At 43.2% G+C, this 15,013-nt stretch overlaps 2 protein-coding genes across 6 annotated transcripts in view; one reads left to right on the forward strand and one right to left on the reverse strand.

Moving 5' to 3' along the window:
- Positions 1-15,013, forward strand: part of CUNH7orf50 (chromosome unknown C7orf50 homolog) — a 93,718-nt gene that overhangs the window by 32,726 nt on the left and 45,979 nt on the right. The gene's annotated exons all lie outside the window — the stretch shown is intronic.
- GPR146 (G protein-coupled receptor 146) lies at positions 3,686-5,902 on the reverse strand. The gene has a single exon (XM_065732878.1). It carries the CDS (start codon positions 5,570-5,572, stop codon positions 4,571-4,573), a length of 1,002 nt encoding a protein of 333 aa, XP_065588950.1. The 5' UTR covers positions 5,573-5,902; the 3' UTR covers positions 3,686-4,570.

The raw sequence follows: 15,013 nt of genomic DNA on the forward strand, positions 1-15,013 counted from the left end.
TAATAGTTGTACGCCTTCGTGACATGCGGGAGTGTTCTGCTAGTGACCACCAGGTGGGGTTTGCACAACAGTTTTGAGCACAGGATTAATGCCAAAAACACCATTTGTTTGGGAGACGAGGTAAGAAGCAAGTGTGGAAATTCTACCAGCTTCAAGATACGTTTTAGCTTGAATTTGCAAATGTATGTGCTCAAATTAGGCTTTTAGTTTTGTTTTATAATGGGTAACACCATAGACTTATGTAGAAGTTAGAAGTCGAAGAACCTCCTATTGAAATCAGGGTTTGAAATTGTGATTTAAGAAAAAACACCTTTAATTTAGAAGATTAATGATGCATTTTTAGAAGTAACTTGCTGCAGGGTTGAGAGTTTTCCTGTATTTTTCTAGAAGCATTATTCCTGCTGGTGGCTCTACGTATGCTCCTCAGGATGGCTCTAATTGGGAGCCCTTTCCTTTTCCTAACATCCCTTCCTGAGCTGGGGGTGTCTGTGCTGCTGCTTATTTCTGTCTTCATCCAAAGCATCATCAGGTGCTTTAAAACCAGAAAGAGAATCTGTTTCATCTCATTTAAAATCGTGTTTGCTGCAGGGAGCTTCTGATGGGGAGGTTTGTCTTTTTTTTAAACGTTTCTGTGTTGAATTGTTAATACTCTGATGGGAATCTGATATTGTTTAAGTCTTCTCCTGTCATGGTTTGTAGCAACACAAGAGCTGTCTGCTGAGGACTGCGAGGAACTTCCAGCATTTCTGTGAACGTTCTTAGAAAAACCAGTTCCTTACAAGGGAGGAATGCAAGGAAATGGCCTAGACTTCCCAGGCAAGGAAAAGACCTGGGAGGAAGGAAGTGGAGTGACGAAATAGATAATAAATCCAGTGTTCTCCTATGGGATGAGAATGTATTTGAAATACGTCAGAGTGTTTTGATATATAATGGAAAGTTAAGGGAAATACGGCAGGGAAACATTTCACACTTGAGCCCACGCAGCTGTTTTCTGTGCATTCAGTCGCTTTCACTTGGAAAAAGTATTGCATGATACAGTCAAGAAAGACACAAGGTTTTACTTATCAAAAAAGCTGCAAGAATTAATCTGAGAGCATTTGTTTCAGATTCATCAGTGTGCTGAGCACTTTACAGCTGCAGAAGCTGAGGCCCAAGTCAGTACTTCTTGAAGTGCTCAGTTAAGAGAAGAACTGAGAGTGGCAGTTGGCCAGATTCTGCTTTTGTTTTCTGTTACCAGTCCTGTGCCATCGCTGGGAAGCTGTGAGTAGGTTTCCAGCCTGGCCAGCGGCCTACTTTCATTTTTAATTAACAGTGATAAGTCAGTTTTTAGCTATGTATGTACCCACAGCACAGAAAAACAACCACATCTTGGTGGTTGGTTTTTTTTTTTTTCTAATGCTACTTCCCCTCTTTCTGGTATAGGTGCTGTATTTTCTGGGTAAGGTTGGTGCCTGTTTTCCTGTCATGGAACAGTTAAATGCTTTCTGTCTTGGTTCTTCAAGAGGGTTGTCCTCACTGAGATCTCTCTGTGCTGACACACAGGTGCTGATTCTGCTGTCACATTGATCCAGTTCATTGTCGTGTACACCTACTGACTTGCCTGGATGGTACACTGAGTTTACGTTGATGATTGGCTGAGTTTACTTGCACAAAGAGGAGGGAGTGACAAGGATGTGGCCAATGTGCACATTAATAACCAACTTTGTATTTCTGGCACAAATTTTTCTGTCCTATTGAGTTGCAGGATCCATTATGCTGAAAAAAGCTGTGACTTTTTGCCTTCATTCCCCACTAACTTCATGCTGATGCGTAATTAGATCTTAATGATATAAAAAATTATGACCTAGAAAATCTGCTAATTCACCACGCTTGCTTTGACATCCAAGTCACACTGTTTGTGATGCTTTGGTTTGGTGAAACAGCACGGCTTCAACCTTGCCTGCAGTTGCCTTTACATCAAGAAGGCCTCCCTGAAAAGAACCCACACCTCTTACTGATCAGATAGGCATTCATGCTTTTTATTAAGATTCTTAAAGTCAGTAGTTGCTTTGCAAAGCTTTGCCCAAAGTCAGTTTTCACATACTTCTCTGACATAATGTGGGAGAACATATTTCTTTACTAAGTAGAACCAGGAATTCTCTAGTGGTTGGTCACTTTCTTTCCCCAATGGAACATTACATCTTCAGAGATCACCTTGGCTTGTTTTCCAAATGGAAACTTTAGAAACCACGACCCCTACTGAGACCTTTCTTAAGCTGGCTGTGTTAATGAGTTCAGCAGAAGCAGAGACGAACATCTTTGTGCGTTCACAGATTTGACTTAATTGACTCTTCAGGAGGAGGGCTGAAAATTATTGAGTATGAATCAGATAAGTGAGGATGGCTGTGAGAAGAGGGACTCAAATGCTGTTGAAAAGAGGGGAAAAGATCTGAGAAAGGTCTGTTCCTCACCTCCTTCCTGCTTAAATCTTAATTGCGTTTCTATGCTGATAAATTATGACCAATTATGAGATCAGATTATGCAATAGAAGAGGTTTAATTCTGATTTTACTCTATGTTTATTCTGTACCAGAGGCTCAAAACCCTACATGTTTTTTTTTTGGCTGAAATCTTGTGCAATGATCAGTGTTGTGAGAGATAAAGCAAAGAAATGATTTGTCGCAGGGCCAGAGGCAAAGAAGCTCTGCTGTCTCTCAGCCAATGGGAGAATATCAGTATAAGTGCAGTCCCCTCTGCTATTACTTCTGTAATAACAGCTGCAGGTGGTTGTTTGGGTTGGGGTAACTTTCTTTGCAGCAGTACTTTGTATTTCTCACATTCTTCAAACGCTCCCAACTGCGTTGGGTGTTTTCATCCCCCACGTGACATACAGAAACTGTACTTTCACTGTCTATTCAAGAATCACGTTGGGAGACAGTCCATTTTTTCACAGGTCAGCAAGAAGATAATGTTGAGTGGAAATCACATGTATGTAGGTTGCTCCGAATGTGATGCCTCCTATTTATTTCCATGGAAAGTACTGCAGATACAAAGAGCGTGATAAGGCTGTTTGATAGAGCATTTCCTCAGCTCTATCAAATACCAAACAGTATTTCCCAACATGGTCACCACCATGAGCTGTGCATTTTTTTGCCAGCAGTGAACTAGCACTATTGTGCTTGTTGAAGCATTGAACACAATGCATTGAACACAATGCATATTGTGCTTGTCCAAATCCGCACCAGTGTGAGTGGCCGCAGTCAGTGTCACTGCTGGAACACGTCACTCACCCCTCACTGTGCTCACACCCACTGTTTGGTCTCCACAAATGTTCAGCAAGCGTTGACGAATGTCTGTGAGTGCTGTTTTTTCCACATGGAGGAACTGAGTTCCACCCTTCTGTTTCGTATACACTTCCACATCAGATGTCACTTTGCCATCTGTCACACGACAACAACACGTCATGGAAAACTGCTGGGAAGGTTCAGCCTCTACTGCTTCATCACCAACACCCACCTCTGACATCGTGGTCCAACAAAATAAAATAGGAGGCATTACTTTGGGAGCATCCCTCACATTACTCCCACTTTAAAATCCTGTATGCATTGATAGATTTTTTTTTCTCATTTCCAAACTTCCAGCTCTCCCCTAGATTAAAGAGATTTTGATTTATTTGTAGTGAACGTATCCCTTGAAAATAAAAAACATTAATCATAAACATATTTATTTTTAAGATAATTACTCTTGTTACATGAACATGTGTGGACCATAACACTTAGCCAGTCATTCTTTACTAGTTCAGTTTTGATTTAACTTTGTAAACCACCGTGTCCTTCATTTTAATATGTGGAACAAAAATCTCTCAATTCCCCTAGAATTAGTTAATAAATATTTTTGTATTCCTGAAATGTCTTAGGATGCAAACAAAGCACCGGAAGTATAAAACATGGTTTTGTTAATTGTTACATCTAGAAAAAAACCCAAACCTGATTTACCATACATGTTAATAGCTTAGGTTAGTCTGTGTGAGAGTATAGTTTCTCAAAATTGTAAATTAGGGAATTCAACGATGGAGGAGGAAATTAAATAATTTAATTTATAATTAACATTTACTATTTGGAGATGGACTATTGGGTGATGTGGTCTTCAGCAAAGATCGCCTGTATCATCTTCACTGAAAAATACTATTCACTTCATCAAGGATAGCACTGTTAACTTCTTTGTACAGAAAATAAGGTAATGCCTTTTTCTCTACAAGATCCAAGGTGCTGTGTATTCAGTCAAGATTTCAATGAACTGCTAGTGATTTGTTCAGACAGGAGTATTAGAACGACGAAGACAGAGCTTACAGTTTGTAAGCAGTTCAGTGCACTGAGAGTGTTAGACGTCACAGGTATTACAGCACGTAGGCCAGAGTCTTACAAGATCTCAGCAAACACTTAATGTTTTGAAAGTTAAGACTCTGTTTCATTCATCAAAGGCTGCTCGTGGTTGGGACTCTCACATCGGTGACTCTGAGTGCCAACACAGCCATATCACAGTCTGAGCTAAGCTGAGTACTGCAGTAACAGAGCACCAGAGGTGTTTCACATCTACGTCATAACTTGCTGTACTACTGTGCGTTCGTGAGAGCACCCTTGATTCCCACAGTGTATCTTTTTAAGCAGCCGTCGTAATTTGTTGGGAAAGTTTTTGTTAATGTATCTATAAAGCAAAGGCATTACAAAGCTGCTTGAGAAAGCCAAGAATTTGGATAAAATCTTGGTAAAATGTAATATTCGACTGTAGTTTTCATCTGCAGATCTTCCTCGTGCGTAAGTAAATGTGCTTACCAAAAGAGTAACGTAATAGGGTGTCCATAATGTGAACTGTGTACAGACCGTGGCAATCAAAAGCCTGTGCACTGATGGATCTAATCGTCCAGTGTCTTGATCCAGTGGTGTGGCCTCTTTGCGTATTCGCAAGATCAAAATAAGTGCATACAGTACCGCGACAGCCGGTACAACATACCCGATAAAGACCATAATGGCATCCGCTGCCTCTTTGTTCTGCATCTTGGAACATTCGATTATTTTAGTGGACACGTGATTGCAGACATAGAACAGAAGAGATGAGAAACTTGTGAGCATGGCTCCACCCCATATGAATCCACAGACGTGCTTGGTGTTGTACACGCTCGACATGTAAGTTCTAGGTAGAGCGCGTTCGATGTAGTAGTCCAGACTGAGTAATGTCGTAGAGTACATGGTAACTAAAGATGAGACGTTGAACAAAATAAGCAAGGTGATATAAACTTCATTGTTAGAATTCCAGATGGCCCATTTTGTATTGGCAAGACCTAGAAGGTACATCGGTGCCAGAGCGTTGATGATGAGGCCGGCGATGGCTATATTGACAAAGTAAACGTCAGGCATGGTCATAGTTGCTTTGTTGTACAGGTTGACTAGGACCAGCAAGCCATTGTAGCAAAGGCCGATTGGGAAACATATAATGAGGTAGAGTAGGGAAAAGATGGAAAGCACAAAGTGGAAGTCCTGGCAGAGATGCTGGTCCTTGCTGTTGTCAGTACTGTTTAAGGTTTCACAGCTCCACATAGTGATTTTACCTTCTGTGTCTTTCTCTGCTGGTTACCAGCTTTTCTGTAGAGAGAGAAATAGTAAAAGCATTCAGACATTACAACGTAAGTGAAATGCATTGCAGTGTGAAGAAATCACTTTAAATCATAGATTACTAAGGTTGGAAAAGACCTACAAGCTCATCCAGTCCAACCATCCACTTATCACCAATAGTTCTCATGATAGCACAGCTCACGCAACCAATTAACTTAAGGTCAGTGACTGAATTCCTTTCCATCTCACTATCAGAAAGTCATCTGTGTTTCAAAAATTTCAGCTGAATAGTAAATTGAATGTACATGAATGAAATTAGTGGCCATGAGTTGATATATATGAAGTCAACCATAAACGTTAGATCTTTAAGAGAAATACCAACATAATGTACATCAATATCAGTACTTTTTTGAAGTGTGGAACAGCACCTTTATTTAACACTATGCAAACATAGTTGTTGAGGAATGTAAGAGGAGCTGCAAATCCCAGCAACAAGATGGAAAATAGAGTCCTTCTTGGTGTTACGTAGTAAATAGAGACAAGTTTAATCTTGAAGAGATAGTTTCTTAGAAGGCACAGACAAGGTGGTCTGGTGAATGGATACTGGGTCTCATTCACTGGCAAAGACAACAGGAAACTGGGAAATCAGGTGGAAGATGTTTTGCTTTTTGCTGGCTTTTTTTTTTACAAGTCTCCATTCAGATTTCAAACCTACAACCATTTAGTACTGAAAAAAGAATGGACCTCTCTAGTCCAGGGAGCCTAATAGGAGAGCAGCCTGATTTCCAAAAAGGCAAGAATTAACTATCATTTCCTCCCAAAATAGCTTAAATTCTTCAAAAAGTATGCTAATATCAGTAGTCATTGCCCAGCTATCCTTTCTTTATCATAGAGATCAGTACAGCCCTCACAGCAATCGTCTCTTTCTGAAATGCAGAAATAAGTAATCTTAAAAGCAATCTCTAAGGTACAGCTGAAAACATTCAAGGCCTTAAAATCATGGCTGTCATTCCTGCCAGGTTTTTCCTGGGACAGTGTGGCAGGTGATTTCCCACGTCAGGTGAAGTCAGATACACAACACTGAGTTCTTTCAGCAGGTACAGGAAAGTACACACAAATGCATTCTTTCCAGCAAGAGAACAAGATTCAATCAAACCCACATGAAGCATTGTGCAATTGAAATGAATGTTACGGGACAACATACTGTACTCAGTGAACCATATGGCAGTATGGGTTTTGTAAACATTAGGAGATGTGCAGTCCCATCTCTGCAGCACTAATCCTTTGACACTTCAGCTCAAGTCCAGAAGGATGTGTTCCAGAATCATGTCCAGTTCAATTTTACTCCCCACTGCAGTTGCTTTGTGTGCATTTTCTTCTAAATAGCACAGCCAGATATCAGGTTAAAATACAGCCACCCTGCTGGGCAGGCCAACTTTGATTCTGTGGTCAGACACCGGATTTTCTCAGGTAAGTGACATCCTCAACAGCAGCACAAGTCGCAGGTCTGTTGTGTTCAAAGATGTATTTCACCTCTTGATAAAAACTTCCTTTTTGTTTGTGTTCTCAAACCAGTTCTTTAGCTCTAGTGTTGCATAGACGCACAAACTGTGGTGTCTTTATACTGTCCTTTAATCCTCCTTCTATTTTGAACACTGTAAACAACCCAGTGTATCTTCAGGCAGCATCTGGTGTTTTAGTTCTTCAGGAAAGAGAAAGGAAAGCTGTCTTGGACAGTTGAAGGCAACCAAAATCCCATCTCACTGAACTGCTCTGGCTTGATTCAAGCAAAGCAGCAGACTGGAACAAGACATTGCAAACGTGTGCATTACAGTGAATGCAAGGGTGACTAAGCACAGGCATGGGCACAATCATGTAATTCTATTATGTAGGTTTATCCTTAAGCACATAACTTTGATTGCTGCAGACTGAGTTACATCAGCCACAAATACTTGCCTGCATATTGTCTCAGAAGGAAGTCCACAGCCTTTGCATTTTGTATGTGTATTTGCTTTGTGTTTTACAGAGCAGTGGGATGTCTGGTTTCGCAACTGTGTGTAATAATTACCCCACTTTCTTCATGCCCTCTAACTGCAGGAAAATAAGTCAGCTCTGTTTTCATGTCACAAGTGGCAGGATATCTGTTCAATAGTAACTTATTGAATTGACAAAACCCACCTCTCAAAGGAGCACAAACAAAACCCGTGCCAAACAGCCATCCTTCCTTACCGACTCCTGGCGGCCAGGTGAGGCACGCTGGCTGCCCACCTGTGCTGGCCTTGCTCTCCACAAAGGCACCGGGACCCCAGCCTGGCCCGGGCCGGTTCTCACCGTGCTCCATGGGCAGGATGCGGTAGATCACCGCTGAGCACGTTGCCAGCACAAGGCAGTTTCTCAGTCCCAGGTTGGCTGCGTTGCATCAGCTGATGCTGTAGTGCTCTTGTTTACTCAGCCGTCCCCAGTGCTTCCCCCTCGTGCTGTCTGGGTTCGCACTTTTTATCATACTGCCATCAACATCAGCGCTCGAAATTGAAACCCGAGAGGAAGGAGCGCGTCCCGCCCGCTCGCACCCCTCCTCGCCTCCAGCCTTACCTTCACCCACACCTCACGGCCGGGAGGGCACGCAGTGGGGCACACAGGGAGGGCATCATCCCATCACCTCCCCACCCCAGCGCTGCACGCTGCACTTGTTTTTCCTCGGGTGACTTACTCACCACTTTGGGCTCGGCTTGGCTGCGCGAGGCCCCTCCCTTTGGCTGTTTACAGCCCCACTCGAGAAGCAAGAGGCTGGGCTTCAGCCCCTGGGTTTCTGATTTACTGCCCAAAACGCTCGGGCTGCGGCAGCCATCAGAGCTGTCAGGGGATTGTCGTCTGCACTCGGGTTCTCTGGGGACATCTGGGAGCCCGTTCCCTGCCCCTCTATCCACTGCTCTCGTTCAAGAACGCGTGCTTTATTTTTAACCTGTGGTAAGAATATGCAGCTTTGAGGTTTCACTTTTATAGGTCGTACATCCTGACCAGGCAGCGATTGAGCACGCTGTGCTAAGAAGTGCCCTGATGCCCGTCCTGCTCTCAGGGTGAGCTCTATTAGCTGGGAAGGCAGGTTTCAGGGCAGCGACACCGAATTCAGAGACTGTTTCAGTGTTTCAGAGACATAACAGGGTCCTCCCTCTGTGACGGTGTCCCAGTCTCCATCACGTTTCCTTTTCTTGAGACGTTGGAAAGAGGATTGTGCTCAGAGCGTTGGCATGTTGCACACAAGCAGTGATGTGTGTACGTTAACCTTAAATTGGATCATTTCTTTTGAAGAGCTGTTGAGCCATAGGTCGGTTGTCTATTGCATGTTGTATTTTTATCCTGCTGTAGCCCCTTCTTGCTGTCCAGATGTCTAGATTAGGAAAGAAATGCTTTTGTCTGCTTGACCTGTATGTGAGAGAGCCCTTACCCAGATAATCCAACTTCTGAATGTTCTTTCTCACAAACTGTAATGTCATTATAAGCCACACCTGGCTAATGAAGCTGTTGCCAACAAATGAGGTCTCTACAGTTGCCAAGCACTCATACCTTCATCAAGTCTTTTAGAGTCCCCAGTGGATCTCTTAATTTCTACAGGGACTGAAAGCAAAGTGTGCCACATGGGGAAGCATTGCAGGACCACATGGGTTTGCAGGAGAAAACTGGAAGGCTTTGCCAGAAGTGCTGCATATTTGCATGAGCCATGATGAAGTAGACTGTGGCTATTCATCAGGGCTTGTAAGGTGCATTTAGAAAGTGACGTGCTAAATATTGTTTATGGATTACTCCTTGAAAATTTAAATAATGGATGATTGGTATTTCTGAAGAGTAGCACACCTGCAATTAGTTGTGCAATTAGTTGTGTCCTTCATTTCCCTGAACTCTGAAGTGTGAGAGGAAGCTGTGTCACGTTGCTGTTACCTCAAAGTCTGGATTACGTGCCATTTTGTTCAGCTTACTAGTTGATATAAGTGCCATAGGGATTAACAGAGGAATCGTTGGCTGGCTATACAGAAAAGTAAAACTAGATCGTCCAGGTTAGATGAGAGGGGAAAAATGCAGCAGTGCAAGCAAGTAGGATGCCAAAAGTACTTCTGTTGTGTGGTTGCTGAGTTGCTATTGTTTGTAGTATAATGATACGGCTCAGATAAAATGCTTTAAACATTAGTGTAGAAGGAAATCCTGCTTGATACTGGGTGCTGGGCTGAGAAACAGGCCTCTTCCTACCCCGTCATTTGTGTCTTCGTGGTGCAATCATTGACCAGTTTGACGGGTGCTATATTTATAATTGATATCAGTTTCATTTTATAATGTAGTCGATTCCATGCAGTACAATGTGACAGAAGCCATGAGTGGATTACAGTAATAACTGATGCATAAAGTAGCATTAAACCTGACATCCTGCCTCGGATGCTTAGGGCACACAAACAAAAGAGCAGGAGCAGTTGGAGGTGGGGTGGTTTTCTTCCTCTTGCAGTACCACCTTCCATTCCTGTCCTGGTGGAGGGAGCACAGGGCACTTCAGATGATACTCTTCACTTCTTCCTCCTCTCGTTCTTACGGGACTTCCCAGGCTGCCTTGGATGCATTCTTAGGCATGTCAAGCCAGCAATGAACATGGAATTCTCAGAAACGCTGCGTGCATTTCCGTCACATGTGGAGTGAGCACTCAGATGCTCGTGCTTCTGAAGTCAGTCTTCACACAGTGCTTCGGTCATCCTCAGAGATTGCTCACTCATCTCACTGCTTTTTCCAAAATTCTAAATAAACATCTGCTTGAGAACACTTCAGAATTCAGCTCCTTCCCATGGGCCCCTCTCTTGCTATGTGAAGTTCTTTGCTGGTCTGCAGATGTTTGCAACCGCTGTCATTTGTTCCTCCTTTTATTCCATAGGCAGCAGTGCTGTGGCAGATCACCCTGTGCTGCAGCTACAGCATCATTCAGGGCCCACTTCTGCTGCCTGGTAGCAACCTACCAACCTACCTACCGGTTTTTCACTTCCCTTTCAGTGTTTTCTTTACATTATTTTATTATTACTACATAAATATATGTAGCTCCCTCCAATGCAAAATATTAACCGAGTCCCGTGTGCACGCTCTGCTTAGATTGTTAATCTCTTTCTTGGGAACCCGAGTTCACGTAAGGGCACATCAGAGCTAAGCTCTCTGCAGATTGCTCTCAGATCAGTATGCATCAGGTGGGTTCAGATGCTCCTTTGGAAGAAAAAGGAAACTTTATTTTTAGCTAATGACAGCTGTTTTTCAGGGCACGCCTGTTCTGCATTAGAGATGAGAGCAGACATCTCTAATCCTTAGAGTTCGTAGAAGATCGCTCACAAAAATTGTGTGTATCCATCAGAAGTGGATAACTGTGTTCATTCTCTTTTCCTCTCAATTTTGAAGTAGCTTAAAGCTTACGGGAATGGGTAAGATATTCGAATACAGAACAGGAGATCAGTTGCTCTGGAAGTCATAAGAGAAGCTTTCTCAGGGTGCTTTTAAGGGACTGGTTTAGCTGTTAGCAAGTGGCAGCACGACGGTGGCCTGGGAGTTGTGGTAACTGAGGATGGAGGAGAGAAATGAAATTCCAGCAAAGTGAAGCTTGTGAAGGATAAACAGCTCAGCACTAAGAGCACTCCAGGTTTGTGCAGGAGAAGCCCCGTGTTCAGAGACAGGTGCTGTCTGCCAGGCACATCTGCCTTCATGCAGTTAATGGTCGCAGCCCCAGCAGGAGCTGCACTGCCAGCAGCCATGCTCAGCAGCAGCAGCTGGCCAGGGCTCTGCAGGGGTTAACTGTGACTTGCTTGCTTTGTCCCTTATCTCAGTGCCCAGTATCAGATGAGTGAGTCTGACCGCTCTCCTGCTCCACCTCTTCCTGACTGTGCTTTGTCTCTGAATTCCGAAAGGGCCTCCTCATGGAAATCTCACCCTACCTTGTCTGTATTATCTGTATGTGGCAGGGAGAGCTTTGCTGCAGAGCGAGCAGTGCAGCTCCTAATGCACCGTGAATGTCCTGTGGCTTGAGGCAGGTAAAGGAAGGCCAGTCTGCCTTCCTGTACATGGATCAGCTCATGTAGTGGCTACCAGTATTTGAAACACAAATACTCTTTATGTTAAATATCCTTGTTTAGATCCCAGGTGCAAATTTGCACCTCTTAGAGTTGCTCTATGTTGTATGCTCCTCCAGCATTGCTCCGGATTCCAGGAGTAGGCAGTGTGTATGAGCTGAGCGTTATGATTTAAGCCAACGTCACTCTATTAAAGAAGACTAGTCCTTGCCTAACAAAACTAGTGAGAATTAGCCCTGTTCTTTACAGTATGGACTGAACTCCCCCCAGGGCAGTCAGAGGCAGGGATCCTGCAGGCATCTGCCCGGTGAGCTGGCAGGGTGCAACCTGCAGCTTTTATCTTAACTCTCCTTGCTGTCTTCTCCCATGATCAGAGGTTGTGATGGGAAACACTGCTCAGAGTTGGCAGCATGGAAACATTCCCTGCAGGTATTTTCCTCCCCAGCTGGCAGGAGGCATAGATGGTGGTTCTCCTGGAAACTCCAGCATCGTGCCATTTCCTTCTAGGAGCACTCGTGAATGCTGACGCTGTGACTGATCAGCATGGCTGAAGTGTTGGCTGCAGAGGAAACTCTTGTGAAACACTCAGGCTGCCCAGGACCAGGTTTCCCATAAATGCAAAAATATTGACATAGCTCTTTCCAAGATAACACTTAATAAGAATGAAACTGGTTTGAATCTAGAGTTTGAAGAGAACAATCTGCCCTTAACAGAGTTCTACTGTGGCTGAAATGACTTCAGGTTTTGTCACATCCGTTGAAGATAAACAGATATCTTCATGATAATTGTCAGCAAAAGTCTGAGGCTTCTTGTTCTCGACTCTCCTGTGGCTTTTTTTTTTGCTCAATGCCATTTCCCAGCTGCCTCCTTGAGATGAACGGGCATATTTACTGATTTAGTTTTACTCCATTTGTGATGGCTGAATACAGTATTTTACTTGAAAGCTTTAGGAGGGCTAGTATAATATTACTGCTGGTGTTAAGATGACTACTCTTACACTGAAGATCTGGAGTAGGAGTTTCATTTATGAGGAGCCTGAAATTAGTTAAAGCATCTCACTGGCACAGAGGGTTCAGAATTGTCCATCTACTGTTTGTCTTCTGCAGCTCCCCTCTCCGCTATGTCAGCACTGGGGGGTTTGCTTATTATTCATCAACATTTTCAGTTGATTGATAGACTTGATCTCTTATAGGGCTCCTTGCAGCACCTACACGTATGGGGTGATCCAGCAGACTCCAAGAAGGCAGCAGTGACCCTGGTGGCTGTGTGCTGTAGGATGCTTGCTGAGCATTGGACACGTGGCAGTGCTCGCTGTGCCCTCACAGGTGTGCAGGTGGCAGTGCTTCCTCAGGCATTTTTAGCAGAGCTTGGGTATCGGCATGAGGCTGCACGAGTGTTTCCAAGGGCAGAAACCACAAGTAGTTTGATGGGGGGAGAGAAGTGTGCTAAGGAGCCTCTGGCCTCTGTAACCCGGGGTGCTCGGTGTCGAGTCTCTCACTGCAGAATCACTGGTGATATCCTTCTGGTGTGGGTGCTACCTGTGACACCTGTTAGCCCACGTTCTGTCCAACCCCCTGGATTTTTGGGAAGCACTGCTTGGGGTTTTTACACATCCCTGGGAATACAGCCCAATAAATGACATTAAACAAAGGCTGCTGCTTGCTAATTGCAGTGTAGCAATTCACAAGCAGTTAGCGATCATTTTCTCTTTGAAGAGAATTAGGTGTTCGAAAAAATCAGAATTAGGTGTTCGAAAAAATCAGAATTAGGTGTTCGAAAAAATCTTACAAAGAAAGCACAACCTCTGTAGCACATTTTGTTACAGCAGAGCTGTATATGAAGTCTTGATTATAAATGTACCTTGAGTGTCTGCTTCCTTCTGAGCTAATGGGTGGAAGCCTGAGGCGTAATTAGTTTGTCACAGAGCTAGTTTCTTAGTAATGATTGATAAATAGTTGTTTTTACGTTGCCCACAGATACAGGGTGCATTCCAGCACCAAGCCACTGTTTGTAGCGAGGTCACTTTTGCTGACTACTCCACGGTCATGTAAGTGAGCACTGCGTGTTTTAGCTGCTGTGGAAAACATGCTGATATTCTGATAAAGTCTTGATGTGCTGTTCAGACCCTGAACTGAGCAGTCAAAGTGAATCATTCTGATGTACAGATCACGAACACAGACGTTCACGTGAATCACTTTTTCCAGACATTTGATTACCTTTTCTTTTTTCATAATTTCAGAATCAGTTCAAATTCTGTTGAAATCCATAGGACTCTGCTCTGGCTGAAATCATCGGGCCAATCCAATGCATGAAGAGTGTGATGCTGGCGTAAGAAGTAGCACACTGCCTTTTTATGCTGCTTTAGCATTTATATCAAAAGGACATAAAGTTCAGCTGGCAGAGCCCTAAAGTGAAGTGGGTCTTGTGCTAAGTACAGTAGAAAACAGATCTGCAAATACTGTGGTGATTAGCATAGTTAAAAATGCTTATGGAGGCTGAAAAGGACAGCAGTCATTCTGCTTATTCAGAGCTTCTGCTGAAAGCAGGAAATTTTTGGTGCTTTGATGTTTGCCTTTGGCTTACCTTCTTTTATAATATAAATGAAAATGCGACTTAATTGTAATTAATTAGTTAATTAGCTGCTGCAGTGTCTTTTAGCTGCTTTGCAGTAATATTTCACAGTACCTTTTGCTGCGTGTTTTTTTATTGTGCTATAAATTGAAGATTCATAAGTGTCTCACTGTCACTGACAACTTTTCTTCTTCATTAAAGACTAATTAGGTTAATATCTGATCAGTTTCCCTGCTAAATCTCTGCCGTACCGTTCAGAATTTAATATAAACTAAAAAGCAAAGATCTTATATTCAGAGCGACCAGTAAGAAAAGCTTAGAGCCACATACTTATACATACAAGCAGTAAACGAGAAGCCCAGCATAATGAGAGATTGAAAACTGATGTGCGTAAGGAAGCCCCCTGCAACTTTCTTTTGGGCAGGTACATACAAGTAGTAGCATGACACACATGGATGCTTCTCCTAAAGAACTGCCATCTAAAAAACTGCTCACCGGTTTGTAAGGATGGAGCTGTTCATTTGCACTGATCCAAAGCTCATACACAATAATATGAATTGTTCCCATACTCAAAAAAAAAAAAAAAAAAAAAAAGAAGAGAAAAGCAATTTAGAAGGTGAACTTTTAAGAATCTCACCTGGTAGGCACTGCCCTGCTGTTGCTTGACGGCTGGCAGAAACATTTTGTCAGACCCCTTCCAACGTAAGCTCAGCAGAAACTCCAACCTCTCATTTCTCTAGCAAGGGTAAACAATAGGGAGCTTAGAAGCAGC

The sequence above is a fragment of the Cyrtonyx montezumae genome, unplaced genomic scaffold (genome assembly GCF_038088225.1).
Source record: "Cyrtonyx montezumae isolate F1298 unplaced genomic scaffold, pur_monq_1.0 scaffold_16, whole genome shotgun sequence".
Classification (NCBI taxonomy): domain Eukaryota; kingdom Metazoa; phylum Chordata; class Aves; order Galliformes; family Odontophoridae; genus Cyrtonyx; species Cyrtonyx montezumae.